Here is a 24094-nt window from a genome sequence, read left to right as displayed (position 1 = left end):
CATGTAAATTATTCATTGAATGACAAAACTACATCTTTATTAAATATTACAGAGGAAAAAGATTACGACAATTTTATATCGCATCAATCGACAAAAATTACGACTGAAACGAAATACGATGATAGCAATACCCCAATATTATTAACAAAAAAGTTGACTCTTACATCAACTGACATTATAAATAGCAGAAAATATTGCTGTAATAGACCAAAAACTTGGGAAATTACTACTAAAATGGCAGTAATTACTAAAAATAGAATAGAAGATTCAGACACAGAAGAGAAAAATGAAGTGGAGGATGAAAAAACCCGTTTATCACTTCAACAAAATTATACACAAACCAATGATACTGCTAATTACACTTCGCCCCAACTTCAGTTTATACTACCAACAGCTACAGAAGTAATTAGAAAAGAATCAAATGTTTCAAATACAAAAATGTCAACCTATCAACTAATTACGAAGTGGCTGAAGAAAAATATCTCGACAACTTTTATGTTTTGTAATCATTATAAATGTCAAAGACCATTAACTTGGTTAACGACTTCAAAAGCAAACAAGAGAAAATCAATCTAAGTTGTCTTACGTTTTTTAAGTAACAGTAGGTATTTTTTGTTCAATTATATAAAAGAATAAAATATTTTTTCTATAAGGATAATAAGTTTTATTTACGAGTATTAGTTTATGAGTATTAGTTACTTCGATGGAATGAAAATATTTTACCTGTATGGTAAAAAAAAATATCTTCTATAGATAGTTCAATTTACTTACAGGGTTTGATATAGTTGATTGTGAAGAGAAATGTTCATGTTTTGACAATGTTGCAACAGATAGCACAACAGATACTACTACAGATACTACAACAGTTGCAGCGGATAATGATTACTTGAGTTTATCATCAGAAGATCATGGGCTTAAATTGGCACAATCATCAAAAATAGTACCACTGCATCATAAGATAAGTAACGGAGACGAATGTGGAAGACCGAATACATGGGCGACTACTCGGAAAGGGGAAACGAGGGATTTTTTCAGAATTTTAAAACACGATGATTAAAAATAAATTTATTTGCCAGATAAAATTTATATATTTAGCGATATTGCATCCTTTTAATAATTTTTTTTTTTTTCAATTTCTAAATGAACAGATTAAAACAAATTGTGCGTTTTAAAAATTTTAGTTATTTATATTGTTCACATAAAATTTGTTATTATTTTAGTTGCCATAAAATGTTTGTGCCTTTTTAATACAAAGTTTCAAATTTTAGTTATAAATGTATCAAATTTTGTTCTTATTGGATATATAATAAAACTAGTAATCAACATAAAAATAAAACATTAAATTAAAAATGTTAACTAACATCCATTCAACAATGAAATGTCGAAATTCAACTATTCACGGCAAGATAGTGAGGCGGTATTAATTAAATACATTTTTCAATTAAAATAATTTCACAAGTATACGAGGCAGTCTTGGATAACTAAAAATATATCAAATCATAATTAAAAAAAAACAACATTATTCACATTACAAGGTTCAACATCATATAAGATCAATATGGCAAGATCAGTATTCAGTATGAATAATCTCAATTGACTAGCATTGGCCTATTAACGCATTTGTCCTCAGCTTTATTTTTTCTAAAGGCGTTTATGAAAAAGTCGTCTGCAAATATTTTTTGGTTTCCTTTATAAAAAGCTTCAATTTCGACTAATGTTTTACGTTCAGTTTCTGGCAAGAAGAAATATAAAAAGATAGCTCCAATAAATCCAATTATGGCATATATCGCAAAGGTTCCACTCATATGGAAATTAGCTTCAAGGTTGTAGTTAGTTTTTGAACCTAGAAAGAAAATAACGTAGCTGAGAGCAGCAGCCAAGCCGGTCGCCATGCCTCGGCTCCTGAAAAAATAAAATAGCAATGAAATGAGATAAACAATTTTTATTGATTATTTATGCATTCATTCAATTTGTATTAAACGTGTAATAAAAACTGCCACAATATTAAAATAAAATGTGTGTTCATAGTATTTTCATACAAAGCAATGTGCTATGTATTTCAAATACATTCTACGATAGCACCAAAAGATATGTAGTAAAAAAATAATGTTACCTGAATGGAAACATTTCCGAAAGTAATATCCAAGGTATACCCAAGCTTGTAAACATAACGAGCATCATGAACAAAATTATAGGGAGAATTTCCGTCTGTTCAGGAAATGTGCTAACTTCGTAAGAAAATACTTCGCTGGGCAGTTTGCTTCCTGCGTAAACACTCAAAGCAAGACTACAGCAGGCTGTTGCGAATAACGAAGATAAGACTAATTTCCTTTTCCCAATCGTTTTCACGATTACAACTGATAGTAAGTTCATAATAATGAAAACTAAAGCAACAACGACCTGGAAATTAGAAATAAATTAATATTATTTTAGACATTTTTTTCAAATCTAATTACATTTTGAATATCATTTGATCAATAAGTCAAAGCTATGATGACCTTTTGAATTTGAATAATATACTATATTAGAATATGAACTCACCACAATAATTTTTGAATCGAATTTCATTCCGAACGCTTTACAGACATTCACCATGTTAGGTCTGACTGGTAGCACACCGCTCATAGTGTGGAAAAAGAAATACGCCATGACGAGCTTAAAGGGTCTCAATGTTTCTTTGACGAATAGAACATATTTGAATTTTATAGCTAACTTCTTGAAAACGTTATAACTAGCATGTTCACATTGTAGAACATCTGGTTTGCCTTCGGTATTGCATACGACGCATTTGGTGATATTATCATTGTATTGCAAAAGTTCATCAAACTCCTCTTGCACGTCTGCTGGTTTTGCCCAGCCTCGAAGTCGGCATAGGGATTGTAACGCTTCTTTTTGCCGGCCCTTTGATAGCAACCAAATTGGTGTTTCAGGAACCTGAAAAGAATTATTTTAAATAAAATGTATCAATCAGCACTTTGAACCAGCTTTAAGAAACAACTAGATGACTATCGAGTTTATTTGTTTGTTTACTATAGAGTTTGTTTATTTTGCGTACTTTTTATTAATGGTATCTAACAACTGCTCTTCCGATCATAAGCGGGCGAAACCGTAGTCGGAAACTGGTATACCATAATTTTCCTGAATGCCCAAAGATATATTTTGCTTAGTCCCATATATGTGTATGATCTAGCACGGTTGTCTTCAACGTCTTGACGATTATTATTGATCATAAACTATGTACGTTCTTTCATATATATTTAGCCAAACGTTACGAATATATCATTGGAATATTAGTCACCTATATTTTTTGAAGTGTAAACTTCTATAGCCGCGTCAGGCACTTTTTTAATCATTATTGTTATTAATATATATAATCCGTCATAATAATACTGAAGGTAATTTATAAACATTATAATAAAGAATAAAATAAATATCAGTAAACAATCTCCTTGAATGAATATTATTTAAAAAAAAGTATATTATTTAATATGTTTTTCTTAATAATAGCAGTTTGACTTCTTTTGACCCTTCAAAAACTGGAAGGACGTTAGTGATAAAAAATAAGATTTTTTACACAAACATTTGGCATGAGCTGTTAAGTTTGCATTAGCCGACGCATCACCTTTATGCTTAGTTTTTTGGAATTCTGTCAAAGGTTTAAAAGCATGACATCTACTTAAAGGCCGTGGTTTCAATTATAGAATTGACGTGTAGTTGTTACCTCACATCCATACTAATTAATTTAATTGTGTTCTGCGGTGAGTTTTGAGTTTGTTACATACAGAATAACTACACTCGACGCAATATATTTTGCTAATATCATTTAACATAAATAATGCCGAAACAATTTATTGCAATATGAGTTGCTATATAAATATATATTACTAAAATATATTAATATTAAATTAGGAAAGTGGAGTGTATTAAAATTAGATATGTTTATATGAAACAAAGTTTGCGCAATCTCGAATAAAAGTAAATGTTGATTTGCGTCGAGTGCACCGTTACATGATCGAATTTCTTATTTAATTTGAGCGTTTCAGAAACCGGTAGTTGTTTGGAGATAAACTTAATTACTTCATTACGTATAAATGTATAATACATTAATGTCTATGTGATGAACCTCAATAATTTCGATAATAAGGCAAATGTAAAGTATTGTAAAGAGAGATTTGTTACGTACAAATAAGACGAGCACCATTGTAGCTAGTGGTACGGTGAGCGACAAAAGTGCTGCTTGACGCCATGACACCACAGTTCCTAGTAAGTATGCGATGAACATTCCCGTCGATGTGAAAGTGTTAGTTAGGGTTGTTAGTGTTCCACGTAGCGACGAATCACTGTAAACAAACATATTAATATATATATAAATTAATAAATATTGGACAACATCACATACATTACTCTGATCCCAATGTAAGTAGCTAAAGCTCTTGTGTTAAGGTAAATCAGAAGTAACGACGGTACCACAAACACCCAGATCCAAGACAACATAGAAAACTAATGAACTTTTCTATATCGACTCGGCCGGGAATCGAACCCGGCACCTCGGACCGGCGTGTACCCATGAAAACCGATGTACACACTTCTCGACCACGGAGGTCGTCTATATATATTTATTTTTAACAAGTTAAAGATTATTCATATAAATATTATGATATTTCCTGTTTCTGAGGGCCTGGATTTTATCTATCAGCATCCAGTTGTATTTTTAAAGTATCTGTTGATAATATTTTTTTTTGTGGGAAATGTAGCTTATACAACAATTCTCATTTTGGCATGAATTCAGCTTGGGCATTTACCTACTTACAATGCATAAAAGTGTTGCACGTTTAAAGATGCTAATAGACATCAATGGATATGAATGGATACTTAAGCATGGGATAACATGTTAATTGTAACTGATAAGCTGTAAGTGTTGATGGACAAGCTATTAAAAACGGCATTCTTTAGCAGCTCAAGCCATAGCCACCTATGTCAGCTTTTTATTTACGATGGGTATAAGTATGTCGATGCTGATAGATTAAATTTAGGGCTAAATGTTCATATTATGTAATTTTATTTTATTAATTCATTAAATAATGATTATATCTTCCTGACCGATTACAGCCACGGCTTATAGTCTCATCGGAAACTAGATAAAAGAGCATGTAGTTATGATTGTCATTGGTCTACGGGCTAGCACATAAGACTGCAAATGCTGAGGTCCTAGGTTCGAAACCTGAGTCAATAATTTTTCATTATCTAGGAGTTAGGAAGCTGCCGTGTCACAGTTCCGTCGCTCCAAAGGTTTTGTCTACTTTCCGCCGGGTATCGGTCGTATGAAATTGCCGCCCCAACATATACATATATACATAATCTATGTACGAGAACGAGGGTACTCAGAGTGCACTTGTGTACAAACTTGTGCACTATATCTCCTGCGCAGTTTCCTACGTGTTTACGAGTATATTGATCAACGAGGCCGAAATAGTTTGGGGTAACGTCATCTTAAGTTATCTGTTACATATGTACCAAAGATCAATGAATAACTAGTCATGTTAAATAAACATTTCGGTTTGATACTTTTTGACTATAAATGATGTTACGAATAAATGATTGCGCAATTATCAAACATCTTAGATTAACATATTTATCTTTTCAAATTCCTGATCTAATATGCATATTTATTAATATAGCTTAGACTACAACATAGCTGTATAACCTTGACCGTACTTAAGTTTGTTTTAATCGGTTATAGTACTCGCGTACATAAATATAATTGTGATTTTGTTTTGCTTGTACTTTGCTAGCCAATTAATTAAATTTGTATCATATTTAAATCAGATTTAATTCAGGATGGACACCAATCCATTCTAATTAACTGTCATAATCAGAATTTATATAATTATTCATAATGAATGTCATCGACCTTAAAGCCGTATACACGTTACAGAAACAAAAACAAAACAAAAAAGGTTTGACAGGTCTCCTATCGGCTTAAATTCATTCGATATTACAAGCTTCTTAGACGTCAATTAGTAGATAAGTAAGTTTTATAGATGCTGTTCTCGACCAAACCGATCAATCTCCTTCATGTCTCCTTCATCCTACGTGATATTGGCGAAATAATCTGTACCCTGGCACAACTAAAAGCCATTAACTAATAATTGAATAAATACCGATCGTATTTACAATTTCTAAAGTAATTAGATAAGAATGACGGGTCAAGTTCACTTCACTCTAATATATGTTCATAGCAACGCATCGTTATAACAAATCACAATTTTTACCTCCAAATTTGAAAAACACACCTGCCCAGTATATATGAATGATTTAATTTAAAGCCAAGTGACACTAGACATAATGTAACTATTTCAAACCTGTTGACTCCTTTCTCCTCCTCTCCTCTCTTGTTGGTTCGTCACCTTAAGATCTATTTTCGTGTGCTCAGTATGAGCGATAACCTGGTTTACCGATGAGTATGACATATTCCATCGCAATGTCACAATAAGTCGCATCTAGCAAAGATTATAATAGCGTTTAAAAGCTGTAATAATAAGAAGAAGATCAATCGGAATGACAATTACCAACTTTTCACGAAACCTCATAGCCCTTCGTGAATGCTCGTGTAACATCGGAGATTAGGACATTGTCTTGTCTCTTATAAAAGAGAGTGCATAGTAGTAATCCTACTTCCTATTAATATTATAAACGCGAAAGTTTTTGTGTATGGATCTGGCTGATTTCTCTGAGCTATGGATGTATGTTTGTTATTCTTTCACGTAAAAATTACTGAACGGATTTGGATAAAATTTTGCACAGAGATAGAATATGTACTGGAATAATATATTGGACACTTTGTATCCCGGGAAAACATAAAATCTTTCGGGATCGCGGGTGAAATCGCAGGACGAAAGTAGTAAATAAAATAGTAAAAATAAATAATAATTATGGTAAAATTTATTAATTTAAACAAATCTTATTTATTTTATTAAATACGAGTATATCCGCCATTCATATCAATCACAGGTTGTAGTCGCATTGATCCAACAAGGCGAGAGCATATGTCGGTTCCTCTGAAGCTCTTCCAAACACTTCGGCAATGTTCTAAGACAGCTACTTTGGTTCTATAGTTATTATTTATCCACCACTGCACCATCAAATCTCATAGATTTTCGATAGGTTTTATATCCGCCGCTTTTGCAGGCCAAGGAATTACCACCACTTCCCGGTGCCGATGGAACCACTCATCACACGTCACGTCATTACATTAACCGTCACTCAAAACAACGGCCGAATAATATTACAAGCGTTGTTATTCTAATTGTTGTAAAATTGCAAGATATTGCAATAAAATATGCGACACTGATAGACTTTGACAATTCAGTAGAAGATATCATATCTAATTTAAATCTTGTACTGACTTATTAGGCCAGTAAAAAGGTTTCACGTTGATATGACACTAGACGTAGTCCAAAGATGTTACACTATTTTGAACCAAGTTATCATACTATGTTAGTTTAATTTTATATGCAGTTGTCTGTTTAGTGCTTTAGTTTTAAAAGGTAATAAGAGTTTACGACTTGATAAAGGAATGAATTTGAAAACTGACGAAGGTTTTCTTACTCTGAATGTACATAGGTACTCATTTTTTTGGGCAGTCATGTAAAATAAACGGGCAAAACGGTATGTGTTTAATTAATATAAATACGATATAAAATGAGGATAAATAAATATATATTTATTATTTCAGTGCATCTGATCGGAGTATTACATAGACAACAGATCAAATAGTATCACATATATAGCCTGTATGACCTGAAGATGGTGGCGGTACTAGACTAGATGCGAAAGGCAGAGAACCAGCAGCTTCAGCGCACTTTGGTGCATTGTCAGTGTTGGATTATATCCTGATCTATTCAAATATAAAAAAAATTATCAGCGATCCCAGTAATTATCTATTTTTTTCTAATTACACTAATGCTAATACTTCCGCAATAGACTAAATTATTTTAAATAGAATTCCCTTTCACATGGGTGTGCTTTTTGTTTGTAAAATTTATAAAAATAGACTTAATCTGTTGAATAAAACCGTTTGCTCATGTCTGGATTTGGGGATGATCGTCAAAATCATACCGGAAAGTAAGAAAATCGATTCTTGCTGGTCTTCCTACATTTAAAACTCGATAGTTTTAAATTTCATTTAATCATGTAGTATTAATGAGATCGACTATACAAAAGTGTTATACGAATAAAGTATTATTTAAATTAATTTGATACTTTTGTTGACAAGCGTCTAGGCTGATTATTATCTATGTAAATGTTGTGAGAATAATCTTAATAAAATTAACAACTATTTCAGTATATTTTCTTAAACTATAAGCTAGTATCAAATACAAAATTTATTATATTAATTTGCATTACTAAGCAGTAAGTATACGTATACGAAAAGAAAAAAAAAACAGACTTTTTATACTAATAGTAGTATTTAATAAAGATAAATATATTTTACATTTTTAATCTATAAAAATGTTTTTATATAGAGGTCAACTGTCGTATTATACGTAGTCGTTATGATAATCTTGTGTGTTTTATATTATTAAACCGTACATCCCCAAATAATAAATCCTTATAACACTTTTATAAATTAAACATCGTGGATTAATATTCATAGTTATATTTTTTATTTCAAATTATATTATAACACGTCATCTATGTGTGAACAATTTTTTAGAAATGTTACTTATGGATTATGCCGACCGGATATTGACTCTTATTACTAAGGTAATAGGAGTTTTTATCCAATCAAAGTAGGAATAAATTAACAAACCTTAGAGTAACATTTTCCATGCGATTTACTTATATCTCTGTTATATTATGTACTACAGACAGTTCGTGATTATCATATCTTTATAATATAACACAACATTATTCCACTTCGCTATTTAACCTCACATCGCAAGTTTCGTTATCAACTTCGTTGATATTCAAAACGCCTTTTTCGCAAAAACTTAATAATTATCATATATGTATTATTCAAAATCTCGATTTTTTTCAATAAAATCTCGATTGTATTGGGTTGTGTCAAAGTTGTTTATTTCGCTATTTTTTGTTTTTTTTTTGTGGTAGAATTGACTATAGGCATCGATAATACGAAAATTTAGATAGTGATACGATAATAAAAACTTAAAACTCAAAATAACGTAAATCCACGCCACACACATATATTTTTTTTAAATATAGCAGATGGAAAACTGGCCATCTAATGGTCAAGTGATGACGAACCATTATCTTACAGACCTTAGTGGTAGGGATTTGTAAAAGCCCGTCTGGGTAGGTACTACCATCAGATTTTATACCAACAAACTGCAATGCTGGTTCAAATCTGATCTAGTACAAGCACAAGGGACATAACACTTGGTTCCCAATGTTGGCGACGCATTGGTGATGTAAGGATTGATTAATATTTATAGCGCCAATGTTTGTGGGTTCACAACCGCCCACAAACATTCTGACAAATGTTTCATCTAATAGAAAGTACTATCAGATGAACCGCGTACCAGTAGTCGTCCGTCTACATGTACCATAAAAACAGATATTTGAAAAAAAAACATTTTTTTTATAGGTGTCATAAATATTGCAATGACTTATTACGGAATAAGTTATTGAAAACTTGATTACTTGAACTTGGCTTGACAAGCTACCGCGTTTCTAGATATCCATATTTTTTTTTGTATAAACTACGTAAAATGTCGGTAGTGCAACGGAATACATATTTTACCTACTACATTTGTCTAATTTGCGTGGATGGCTGAAATTGAAACCACAAAGAATGCTCAAAAGCCGACTTTGCTTAAGTTTATAGCGGTATCAGGAATCAGACACAATTTTTTAAGACAACTGATTTATTATATTTCCGAAACGGATAACATTTTCGAATTAAAATATACGATAAAAATAAAATAAATAAATAATAAATAATAATGGTTAAATAATGGTTATTCAAAATGAGAGTTAATGTTTACCACATGACGGTCACGTGTCGTTATGACGTCACATAACATGTAATTCACACTAGTATGCTTCTGCAAGGTCAAACGTCACTTGTCAAAACTGGTCACGACGTTTAAACTCATCGATACTATTTAGCCGACGATACCTAACCATTTCGGCCTTATCCAGTATAAGTATAAACAGCACAACGATCTGATTGTCCCTCTTTGTCAGGAATGAGACCCCTTTCAATAATGGACTCCTTAGATGTTACTACAAGACCTATTAAATTGGGTTGTAAACATTTTAGTATAATTTTTCAATTAATAGCTTATATCGAAAATCTTTGTAACTTCTGTGTAACCATATGAGAACCTTTTTTACTCAAATATTTATTATTATAAATAGTATTTAGCAGCTCCTTAATAACCCACAGTTGCTTAATTTAGAAGCTGCTCAAGCAAACTTTCCTCTTGAAATTAAGGTTTGTAATTGATTCTTCCACGCTGCTAAAATACAGTTTGATATATCTAAACATATTCAGATTTTCACCTGACACTGGCATGTTAGCTCGCGATATTTCCCTTCATTGTCGAACACGAGATGAACTATGAAAGCAAATAGGAATTTAAATATTTCTTACGTAATTTCTCCGACGTAAGTAACAGCCGGGGCCTCCATGATCCCTGTGCCGATACCCAAAAGTGCATTGCCTAAGAACAGCGAAGGCACGTCCCATGCAAAGTATAAAAGAAGCCACGCTATTAAATGTGGTATGTTCACTAGGAATAAAGCCTTTTTTCGTCCGAAGTAATCCAGCACCGGGCCCGAGAATACACTTCCCAAAGGTTGACATAGGAACGCCATACTACCTGGAAACATAAATACCAATTACTATATCATCATTCTTACATGTGTCTGTTGAAACATATTTAGCCAAGTATTTGTATTTAAGAGCATATTAAGCGCAAATGCGCTTATTGGTGCTTATTACGCGCTTAAATGAAAATTCATCGCTACATAGCCAGCCTAATATCTAATAGAAAATGGGTGCAATAATTCGAGTTAAAATGTTATTATTGGAGTCAGTTTTCGCTCTCTTTAACTCATAAACCAATATTATATTAAAGTCGTAATGCTATTCATCAAAGTTAGTAATTAAAAAAAAAAAACAAATAAACAATGTAATTTAATAAGTTTTCCATTAGTTATTCAATGTTTTATTATATAAGATTTAGTCATAGAAAATAGTAAATTAAATCTATTGTGATCTACATTAATGTTACATCTACACAAATGTTATAATATACGTTTTAAACCGCGGTGGATGCTTTAAAGATTATATATGAATAAAATATATTTAGAAATCATGTTACCAAAACTAGAAGCTTACATGATATATAATACAGAAAAACATGAAATTCAAATTTGCCACGTTAATGGTCTCAATTTAAAGTGGGTGAATTTACGAAGCTCGCTTTATTAGATCATAATAATATATTAATAACACCAAAACGCGATGCATCTACTTATATAAATTTATGTGCATTGATTTTATAGTTTTTATAACAGAAAATAAAAAACGTTTTATGTATAAACGTAAAAAAAAGTAGTAAAAGTTTCATTTGCGCATTTAGGAATATGTTTTAAACATATTAATATTGTACACCACAAACATAAAATGCAGAAATCTTAGGATTAAAAAAACAAAATATATAAAAATATTTGATGTGTTGTACAACGGATGGAGTTATGGCTAATTAACAATCTCTTCCAGACAACCCAATTTGAGAGAGATTGTTTAAAAACATAATCTAGGTAAACGGTGTATCATATTAAATGTCTTTTTTTCTATTTAAACATTTATTTATTACTGGAAAAACGTGTTATATACCAAATACTCATTTATTAATGTCAATTAAGCAATTTAGTGTTCGTCACAATATCTTGGTGATTATTATAATGGACGCCATTTAATATTACATTGATAATTACTGTAAACCAACCAAAATTAGATTGGACATTAGGTACTAATAAAATAATAAAAAAGGTAATCATTTGTATTCAACATCCGCGCAAAGTTGCAGTAGTATGCCAAAAGAACTGGATACAAACTTTCGGAAAGTACTAAAGTTTTTCTATAAAATGCACGCCACCTTTTATAGACAAAATAGAACGTGGAGTTTGAACAATCTCAAGAGATAAAGCTTAGTATGTTGTGCAACAACCGGTTTTGCTTCTTAAGCACATTTAAAAAAATCAGTAATTGAATATTTTGATAAATATTCAATTAATGATTTATTATTAATTTTGTTAAGTAATAAAGACCACATTAAATTAATAACAGCTATTTGGTTTTACCTGTCTCTTTAATTACCTGATATATTACATTTTTATTTTATTTATTAGTACAAGTATTATACAAGTTACTCCAATTTTCTCCTGCTTCGTTCGCTTAGTAACTAGCTTGTAATATATTATAAGGTCCAGAATATAAATAAGAGTCAGTATAAAAAATGTGGTTTATGGTCAATAAATTGTGAGAAATAATCTGGATGTCGGCAATGTGACTAATCACACTTGACTTTGTCATGTTTCTTTCAGAGCCGAAATGTACACACTGAAAGTACGAAATATAGGGTCGAAGCATTTGATATGTGGTGTTGGCGTAAGACGTTGGGTAATTTTGGTCTGCGTATCGCCCTAATAAGTCAATCTTAAATGAACTCAATATCAACTCGTGCACCACCTGCCTAAGATGAATTGTCACCTTTTTCGGTTACTTGGATCGACAAAGGCCAGGTTTGGTTGAAAAGTGAAGCTCATCGGTCAGGTTAGTGATATGGAGCTGATATGACGATACACGCGCCAAATATCAGGGATAAATAAAGGAGGCAGAAGATCGGCCTGCATGGAGATCACTGCAAAATGGAGCGACTTATGATGGTCACGACCATCAGTCATGAGGTTTCAACGAAGATGAAGAAAGTGATTTATAATATTTCATACACACGCAGGATTATTTTTTGTTGAGAATTACCACCTTGGCCGAAATCGAATAGTGCGATTCTGGAAGAATTCACTTCGTAATTCACTGCCGAATTGTTGTCAACCGACCTATCCTATCCTTCGCTCGGTTATATTACCGATTCTGTCATACACGATTTACGAAGAAACGAAGTAGTTTCTAAAATTAGCGCGTTCAACCAAACAAAGAAACAAAATTCATCTTTATATTATTAGTACAGATTATAGATGAATTGCACTTTTTACATTCTGACATTTCTCGCTAGTGTTCTGCATCGAGTTTCGAGAAGTTTCTTACAGAATAGAAAAACTCTAAAAATGAGTACAGATTGTAATGTTTAGGTATATTATAAGATTTCCCATTTTTAATTTGCTTATTTATTTGCCTTATCTTTGCACTATTTATTTAAGCGTTGTTTTATCACAGACGTGCAATAACATAATGACAATTATCAATTAAGATGTCGTTGATAAAGAACACTTGGGTTTTTTTCAAGCAAATTTCAATTGCACGATTTTTACTCACTGTCAAAATTTAGTAAAATTTTTAGCCAAATTTAAAAAAGCATCAAAACGATTTAACTTTCGTGTTGTATGTTTACAAAAAAGAACTATAACTATCGGCATTGATGAAATATACTTCGTAAGGACAGAATAAGGGCATAAAATGTAAAGGATTGGATGTTTGTTTAATTTAAACAGTCATGTTTTATATATCTTATTTATCTTTAAGAGTTCAAGAGGTCATTCAAAATTAACCTGCACGTACATTTCAATTAAGAGGTCGAAACTATTATTTTATTACATACAACATTGTAAAGACGTTGTACATTTTTTTTTTTTTATATTTTTAATTTCTACTGAGCCATTTTTGGAGTCAGTGATCATCAAGATGGTACACAATTCATTTATAATATTGATAACTGATTGTGCTGTCTTTATTATATACGTACAAATAGTTTTTATCCGCTTTTTCTTACAAAATTTTCTTGAAGTAGTGTGTAAACAGATTTAAAATATGTATAAATAAATAATTTAAGTTTATTTTTTCTCCATGATATGTATTTATGTCAGTAGGCTTATAAAAATATATAATATAAAAATAAAATAGCTATTAAAAAACACTGTTTTAGTTAATCAATGCCTAGAGGCCTTCTCGTGACCCGACCAAGCACTGATTAACATATATCTTTATTCTAAACTAATAACAAAACAGTAACCCCGTTATTGCCCTCGATCTACTTCGATATTTGTTTTAAGTAGTTGCCGAAAAACGCTAACATTTCTATTTTATTTTTCTTTCAACATAAATAAAAGATACCAAACGAATTGAAAAATCTATAAAACCAATAAACATAAAACTTATAACAGAAGATGCAGCGAGTTTTGGAGGTTTTAGTGTATATATACGTATAAGCAACTACGCTTCACAGTTTTACCGCTTTTTTAGACTTGACGTGACAAGCTTTCATGTTCTTGTACAAAATATACTTAAAATATCTTTTTGGAAGAATTCTGTGTTATGGGCGAATTTGAAAAATGTACTAGAAATAAATAACGCTTGTTTATATAATTAAGGCGCGAAATTGAATGAAATATGGACTTATTGGAGTTGCATTAAAATCAGTTCCTATCGAATAGGAAAAAAAAAACATTTGAAAAAATATATGTTAATGTAAAACTAATAATATAAAACTAATTCCCAAACTAAAAAAAAATCCCCTTCGTTTTAAAAATAAATAAAGTAAGTTTACTCCTGTTTATGAAATTTTTTGCTTTTTGTTCCTAATTTACCTATATAATAAACACCTATATAAACAACACCAAAGGAACCTTAGGCTTAGGCAATATTATTTAAAACAAAAAAAAAAAAAAATTGATGCTCTGAAATCGCGATACAATCCCTTTGTCTACCTATCTACTAAACCTAATAAATCAGTGCGGGACGAGACTCTGGGCTGAACAGAACTGTGACACTTTTCTCCTAAAAGACAGGGTCCGGTGGTGTGAGATTTGCTTAGGGCACAATTATCGATAACGCCCATGCGAGCAAAGTCAACGACGTATAGCCTCTTTATTGCATGCGGTCGCGTATCGCATTTGAAGTATTTGATATTGTTAATAAATACCACATTTGTTATTTTAGGCAATTTTTTAAAGGTTTTTGCATGTTGTCGACATGCAATATGAAGCGCGCTAGTCGTACTAAATAGCCATAACGAATAAAAAATACAGTTAATTGAAATCGGCAAGTTACATAAATTATTTTATTACTTATATATAAATTTATACAATAATTATTATTTTATAATTAACTTTGCCGTTTCATAGATTCAAGTCAATTGTAAAAAATACATTGGTACATAAAAAATACAAGAGGCCATATTATTCGATACAAGATTATTATTATATTGATGATAAAAAAGCGTCGAGTTAATGCTTGTTGACTTCTAGGCAAGAGACATAACATACATATATAATTGTATTTAACTAACATGACTGTATTTTTATATGTTGAAAAAGAGTAACTACTGAGTTTCTTGCCGGTTCTTCTCGGTAAAATCTACATTCCGAACCAGTGGTAGCTTTACTTTAAATAGTTTGTTAAATGACGATTCAAAAGTGCTTGTAAAAGCCTACTTGAATAAAATATATTTTGATTTGATTTGATTATGATATAAATCTTATTTTGAAGAAAAACTAAAATGGATATACTAAGCGTAGCCGCTACTCGACGAACTAGCTTATTCGATTTTTTTTATTTCAATTTTTTTTACGTAACATAATTTTCTTAAGTAATAGAATAATTTATTTTTGGCGTACTTTGCACATATAAATGAATTGTAGAGATAAGTATAGTTGTGATTAAATCTTACCGAACCAGGACGCTTGCTTCTTATTTAAAGACAGGCCCTCTTTAGCATCTAGCACGTCGGGAAGAACCATTGTGACGAAACTGATCGACATTCCGAGTCCAATCAGCAAAACGTTTAGCGCCAGACATGCTAAAAACTGAAAATAAACATTTTTACTTTTTAGTAATTACCAGAGATTTTTTTTTTAATTTAATTTCTCGTGTTTAATCTGTAATTATTCATTACCATTAGAAATAGCTACTCGACTGAAACTACCTGACTATCTTATAATCTGTTGCGTGATTTAAGTGGAATTATAGTAATCAAAGTATTTTGTAAACCTAATATAAAATATATATAATACGAAGTGATATTTTTAAAACAGTCCCTATTGTATTATTATTTATAAATACCCGAAAAGTATGGGAATAAAAAGTGATTAGCAACAGATAGTGAGGTAGTGATTCGTTGCAAAATCTAAGGTTTTTGTTGCAAAATAAGATGATTGTATTTTTTTACGGAGTCGAGGCGAAATTGGACGAACCGATCAAGCGGCGCAAATATTCGTCTCTAATTTTGTAACATAATTATATGTGTACCGTTCGAAGAAACACCAATGGTCCTTGAAGCAATATCCAATCTTAAAAATTAAACACTTGATTTGCTTTATGATCTGTATTGAGGTTTTGTCCAAGGTATCGGGATCGCTTTCGTGCCAAAACACTTCCCATGCGACTTTTTGTAGGGTTGCTGATTTTTTATAGGTATACTCAAATAAATTTTTAAAGTAAATATATCTATTTTTAAAATGAATAATGAACTGTGTAACCAACATATATGTATATGTACATATTCTGTATAGACTAAAAAACTAAAAAAAATAGTGAGCAACTATTTGAAACTTTTGACATAATGTGATGTTAAACAAACCGTTTGCTTATGTGTTTTGTGTTTATTTTCAATAATTAATTATGAATTTATTCATTCTTACCTATATTCTAAGTTTAGAATTATACAATTCTTATTAATTTTATGTGTTCAAAGCTATTAAATAGCTTTTATATAAAATATAATTATTCATTTATTTAATACTGTGATAATATAACAGTTACATTTAATTTATAGATGTTGATTTCGGAGTCAAAACGTTTGTTTTTAGTTAACAAAAAATGTAACCTCAGATACATCTATTCCGGTTTGAACCAGTTAATGACTAGTGTGGAAGATTGAGCAATCCCAAATCTTTTAGACAGTACGTATACACAAAATACGTGAATTCAAAAACAAAAACTAAATAAATTAGTCTATGAGAGCTTTATTTATTTATAATGTGTATAAAATTACTTGTTTATTCTTTAATTTTAATTCATTAACTACATTTATTAATTTTGGATTTCACAATATATTTTTTTTTTTCAAGAGAAGAACTGAAAATATGATTAAATTAACTATTACATTGTATTGTATTTCAAATGTTGGAAAAAAGACACTCCTGAGCTTCTGGCCGTTACATCTCGGTAGAATCTGCATTAACAAACCGGTGGCACCTTTACTTTTAATACAGTTTTGTAAAATGAGGATTTAAATTGCCTACTTGAAGTAATTGTAAATCTTTAAGAAAATATCGCTGACATATTACGGGTGGCTTAAAACAATCTCTTTACTAAAAATTCTTGAGCCAATAATTATAATAATATAGCTATGTTTAAAGAATAAGACAACCAGCGTAGTTTCATCCACAAAGATTATTATAGCTTCTATCACGTTATCGGTGCATTGACGGTGTTGTGTACGAAGTAGTTAATATTTCTCACGGTGCCCGAGTCTATATTGACCATTTACCACCAGATTACCGGTTTGTACGTCTACTTCCCGAAATATCTAAGCTAATTAAAAATTCTAACCCGTTTTATATCTATGTTTTAAGGCGATTTTATTATATCTTAACTGTATACTACTCCGTTACAAAATGAACTGTCAATATTCTGTAGACTAGCACTTGACGTTATTATAAACATTTTTTTTTTTATTAGTACATATAATATTTGATAAAAAATATATTCGTCAATACATTCTCCTGTGAGTTTCATATCGACAAATAGCCTATTAAAAGTGATTGACAAATAAAAGTTGATGACACTTCGTACGTACATATATCAACTAGCATTAATGGAATTTTATTGAACGAAATTTCATTGGTATTCACTTTATTGGGTACGTTGTTTTAATGTATCTATCAATCTAATCTAATCAAAATATTACCTATTTATAAATGAAAAAAAAATCGGGAGACTAACCTTTCTTTTTTCTTACAAATAGATAAAAAATCGTTCCGTGCAACGTATATTTCATATAACAAATTAAACTACATTGTCAACTTGATCTACTTCAATAAACAAAGTAGCTAAGCATTATACAGTTTATTTGTTAAATTATAAAATACTTAAGATTATAAATATAAGGGAAATAATCTTTACTCGTTTGATACAACCAAAATTAACGTTGAAAAGGAAAAAAAGACAATGAAAGTTTAAAAGATATATAAATATATGGAAGAAAAGATTCATGCCATTTAGTACTATTGTTATGTTTTAAACTCTATTACATAATGGATTACAATTTATCTATTGATTTGTATATAAAAAAATGTAGGTACTATATTTAATATGTTTTCAGATATTTTGGTAAATATATAGTATAATGATACACTTACTTGTGATAATGCCACTCTGGGTCGGCTGATGATTTTATTCGATTCCGTTGTCATTTTGAATACTTATTAAATTATTTAAAACAATAACTTAACATAAACACACTACAATGATTTAATATTCGCAAAATGTCAATTCATTTCAAAAACAACCTTTCATGTTGTTCTTATATAATTCAATCTTGTAAATGAAGTTAATCTTATTACTAGCTTTTGTTTATCGAGTCTTCAATAATTGTTTGCTAAAGAGTTACCCTAGAATAATCATATGTTTATTTATCAATTGTCTTTAATATGTATATAAATGTATTTTGTACGTACGTCTTTAAATCGTAACTTTTCAGTAATATTTTATTCCGAAATTATATTTCGAAGACCGCATGTCTACGCGATAGCTTATAATAAACTGAGTCGAGTTTGTTTTTATGCGTTGCACCTTCTTATAATTGTTAAGTTCAAGCGTATTACACAAGTGATCATTAAAGGTTGAAACTGGTCCTTTAATTAAGAAAATAATGAGGTGATTTACGTTTAGGTAATTTCTAGATGTTTAAAAAATAAAGAAAATACGTTTAATTCGTCAATTTGTTTTATGATGTCTCGCGGTGTCACTTTGTAAGTATGATGTATGTGGGAACACTGCGAGGTAACTTATACAACACATCTCATAAACTTATTAATAGAAGGATATTAATATATGTAAACTTATCTAAGTTTAATGCATTTTTAATTTTTTTTTTTACTTTTATTCCAAATTATGACGAGGACAGTCGAGATAATTAATCGATATCGATTTTTTTTAAGCTAAGATAGCTCTTCTGATTTTAAATATATGTATGTCTATTTCGAACATTCCTTTTTTAAAATTTTTATTAGTATGTTTTCTGTAACTTAGTTTTTCAAAACTGTTTTTAATTTTTTTTTAAAATAATGCTATATGTAAAGTGTTTCATAATGAAATAAATAATGAGAAGGTAAATAGAAATATAACATTAAGAAAATTTTGTATTACCATGTACTCATAACACTAATTTGATTATGATTGGACGATTTCTATTACGTAAAATTTTAATCAGAAAGTCTTCTAAATATATAATCTTATATTTGACTTAACTATTATGATTAAGTAAAAAAAAAACAATGTAGATAAAAAAAAACCGTTAACGGAAGAGCCTTGATGTATCGAAAAAGTCATAAAATAATTTATCTGGCATTGAGATATTCGTTCTCAAAATTCGTTATAAACGTTGCATAATTTTATAACATATCGTTTTTTAATTCATTTAACTATTTTAAAATGATAATGAGCCCTTTAATTCGTATCTAAAGGTTATTTAAGTAACTAGTATAATTTATATATAGATATTGTAATTAGTTTTATGTGTTTTTTTTTTAAATTCGTCTCTTATCGGCAAAGGAAATTGGGTCAAAATCTACAGACAACTAATGTCATTCTACTTCATGTCAGTACAGTAACCTGCACAAGAGCAGCGTGGTGAAATAAGCTTTTATTGTTCTGTTTTCTAAAGAAAAAAGGAGACATATACCTAGTGATAGAACAAATACAAGTTGTACATTTTTTATGAGTATATTTATTACGTAATATGTAGACAAACTTATATAATATAAAAATGTACATAATATATTCTTTGGGAAGAGAGATTAATATCTCTCTTCCCCGAAAAACGTTAACGACATATTCAACATAATTTCTTAAAATACCATTTTAGTCAAATATTATTACAGTGTTATTTTTATTTAATTATTCAATTTGACACTTTAATTTTATAGAAAGTATTTTCAAAATCATAAATGTTAATAATGATAGCTAAAAGAATCGGTCAAAGTTTTAAGGTACAGAGCTGGAATTCTGGATACATTGGTTATGCATGTAATTAAAAAAAGTTACATTACAAGTACCTCAACAGAAATTCAGGAAGAAGAAGATATGATCAGGATTACAATTACGTTTAGTAAATCACCATCATCATTCAACTTATTTGCTGATATTACAATGAATACAAACGCAGTCGCAGACAGATATTTAAATATAATGAATGTTGCAATAGACCGCGTCGTTTGTTGCTTATTCAAGTAAATTATTTTACTACAAACAATTGAAACACCGACGTCATCAAAGGTGTCTTTTTTTGTCACTGTAAAATATTTCAATTAATCTATGTATAATATTTATTTCACAAGAATATTACGAAATTGCTTAGATAATTCTTTGTATCCAGTGTCAAATCTTATTAAAGTAAAAGTAAACGTAAAATCTAATCTTAGTAAAGTAAGTAAATGTAAACTATTATTTTTTTTTCAAGTTCACTTGTTTCCGTCTTTGCTTCAGATAGGATTCGAGTATTACGTCAACACTAAAGAGGGACTGAGAAGGGCTTATTTTTGGTGACATGGGTGTTGGGAAGTAGGTATGGGTGATTACGTCAGTACTATTTATTTATTTTATTTGTTGGATTTTCCGTAAAATCTAGTGTCTACATGTCATTAGTACATGAAATTCCTCTGTAGCCTATACATTCATTATTTCTGAACCTCAAGACCGCTGATCATAAATAACAATCAAGATACCTAAACAGAGTCAAAATATGTTAGCGTTTGTCAAAGATTACGTAAACATATGGTGGCGTAGTGAAAATTTTGCTGACGTTAATGACAAGGACCAGGATATGGTGGATCATTATTAAAATTCTGCTTACGTAATACTTGGATGGGACCATATTACAAATTTTATTCGTATAAGTATAGCAGTATTACATGTATACAAAAATATTGATAAATAAGGGATCTGAAATTGCTGATTCGTTGAACTTGGACGTTAAGAACCGACGAAAAAGTTAACCACATATTTCCGTACTTTTCCGGACAACTAGTTATACTTGTTATTTTTCTTAACTTTCACCTTTCACTACGTCATTATCGACACGCTGAAATTGTCCAATAATGAACTGGTTTGAGCATTTTATAAAATTATATTTTAACAATTTTCTCATTTATTAATTTGTAATTGCTTTTATTTTCGATTTATGCCAATATTTACTTTATACATCATTTATTAAGATAAATAAATTTATATATAATTATACATGTATATCGTATAAAATGTATATATTTAAAATATAATTAAAATTTATGTTTAAGATTCATTTCGTGCTCGGCTGCAATGGGAAATATAGCGAAGAAACTATCATGTATCTGTCTAACTTCAATGAAATTGTGCTACTTATTATTCACTAACCCGCATTGGAGCCTGCGTGGTGGATTAAACTTAGCTTTCATTTACAGGGTACTCTACTTTGTACGAGTACTTTGGTACAGTCTACTACCTATTTCTTTATTTTATATACTGTTTATTTTCTTTAAAAGTTGCAAGACGTACTGACTTCTTCAACTCTAATGACTTCTTAGTGGATTACATTTGGAAATGATATTATCGCCTCCAGGCTTTTTAAATAACGAATATATATTTATTGTTGTTGTATGAAAAAATTAAAAAAAATAATTGTAAAAATCGACATTTAAAAAAAAAACAAAAAAGGTTTTAATTTCCGAACCGGTTGTAGATTTTTATTATATATTATTATAAGTAAGTACACTTACTATATTGAACAAAATAAATTTTTGTCCTTGTCTGATAATATTCAAACACATATTTAACATGAACCTTTCAAGGAATTATTAGTATTCCAATTTCCCTCTCAAGTTACACGCAAAGTTTGTGTCATGAGTTCGGACGACGAATATCCTATCGGGTACCGGATCGGGCTTGCGACTCTCAATTCGCTAGGCGGCTAATGTAGTGAGCTATTGAGGTTTTAATATCTATGTACAAAAACTTTCTGTCGTATTTAATATAAAAATGTATTTTCTGTGTCCAGAGTCCAATGTATATATAGTTAGTTCTAGTAAATTTCCGTTGTTATTATGAGAACACTAGCATATATAAAGTTATCATGACATGAAATCTTATGATAATAAGCACTTAAATAACTAATTTGTGTTAAGATTTGACTTGACCGTGAAGTTCGACTAAAAACTTAAATTATTTAATGCGCAAAAATCATACTTTATATTAAAATATGATCATTAAATAAACATTAAACAATGCAAAAAAATATTATAAACAGATAGATATAGATAGATAGATAGAGATAGAACATAATATAAAAAAAGCTTATAAACATGTACGGATGATTCCGCGTCGATTGATCGTTTTCTCGTAACGCACAAAACCAAATCATGTTACTGTAAAAGCTCGAACTACGTAAGATTTTCCAGTAAAACCTAAGATTTACCGATTATGAATGGTAAATGTCAACAAAACTTTGGGATTTACATGTTAGGTTAGGTTGGAATGGTATAAGTCCGAAAAAGTCGTCCCTTTATATTAAATGTAAGTATTTATATATATATATATATATAAAAACTTACATTTAGTAACTCATGTCGCTAAATCTTAGGTTTTACTGGAAAATCTTACGATTTACCTTAGTTCGAGTTTTTATAATATTACAAATACGAAAGTAACTCTGTCTGATACGCTTTAATGTAATCACTGAACCGAATTTTGATAAAATTTACTATGAAGCAACCTTGGACCCCAAGGATGGACATATTTTTTTATATGTAACACTTGACGATTAATCCCAAATATGCACGCGAAGTCGCGAGCGACAACTAGTAATTATATATAAATCTGTCAATCTTGACTCAAACATTGTTATCGGACCAACATGATTTGGTATAATATCAATAATACTCGGATATAATAAGTGTTCAAATGCGAATTTTACGCGAAATAAAGATACGTCTGCGCTTTATTTTTTAATAATATAATACCTGTGTAATAACGTCGGATACGGATTGTGAGTTTAATATATGGAATAATTTATATTATCATATTTATTAAAATATATAATAATAACAGTTTGTAAAATATGAATAATAACATTTAAACATATAATAACTTGTTAACAGTTTATTTTATAATTAAGTATAATCAGCACATCGGCGGATGTATCTGTGACAGTTTTTATGTTACAGGTTTGTTTTGTGTTATTCCTTATTATTCCCAAACTAAAATATAAATTCATACTATAAGCCTCAAATTGTCAAAGTAAAATTGTAAATACCGTTAGATTATAATCTATCTCGCGAGATTGTGAACTGTCGAAAAATTGTGAATCGTAATATACTGCTTACAATTTAACGCATTATTTCGGTAGCTTATAATCTATCGAAGTCCGTAAGTTCGGTTAAATTATAAACACTAACCTAACTGACTATCGAAAGTTTTGACGTTTTATTTTGAGTTAAATCACCGTTCACAATATTTCGGCAGCTTACAATCTCACGAGATAGATAACAATCTAATGGTATTTACAATTCTACGTTCATACATACATCATACATAATTTCATTGGGCGTCGTGTAAAACATGAACTATAATTATTATAAAATAAGAAAACGTAAGAAACATCGTTTTATTTCTGAGTTAAATGATTTTTTT

At 30.0% G+C, this 24094-nt stretch overlaps 1 protein-coding gene across 1 annotated transcript in view; it reads right to left on the bottom strand.

Moving 5' to 3' along the window:
• Positions 1-1050: 1050 nt before the first annotated feature.
• LOC135193845 (facilitated trehalose transporter Tret1-like) overlaps positions 1051-24094 on the bottom strand; it is a 35990-nt gene continuing 12946 nt past the window's right edge. Inside the window, exons 2-8 of the mRNA XM_064217990.1 lie at positions 18571-18822; positions 15879-16014; positions 10619-10847; positions 4184-4340; positions 2542-2934; positions 2114-2400; positions 1051-1902 (exon numbers count right to left, since the gene is read on the bottom strand). Coding sequence (XP_064074060.1) covers positions 1590-1902; positions 2114-2400; positions 2542-2934; positions 4184-4340; positions 10619-10847; positions 15879-16014; positions 18571-18624 — 1569 coding nt within the window. The 5' untranslated portion in view covers positions 18625-18822 and the 3' untranslated portion in view covers positions 1051-1589. The remainder of the gene's footprint in view (positions 1903-2113; positions 2401-2541; positions 2935-4183; positions 4341-10618; positions 10848-15878; positions 16015-18570; positions 18823-24094) is intronic.

The sequence above is a fragment of the Vanessa tameamea genome, chromosome 20 (assembly GCF_037043105.1).
Source record: "Vanessa tameamea isolate UH-Manoa-2023 chromosome 20, ilVanTame1 primary haplotype, whole genome shotgun sequence".
In the NCBI taxonomy this organism is placed as follows: domain Eukaryota; kingdom Metazoa; phylum Arthropoda; class Insecta; order Lepidoptera; family Nymphalidae; genus Vanessa; species Vanessa tameamea.
Note: the sequence above shows the minus strand (reverse complement) of the source record. Positions and strands in the feature narration are given on the sequence as shown.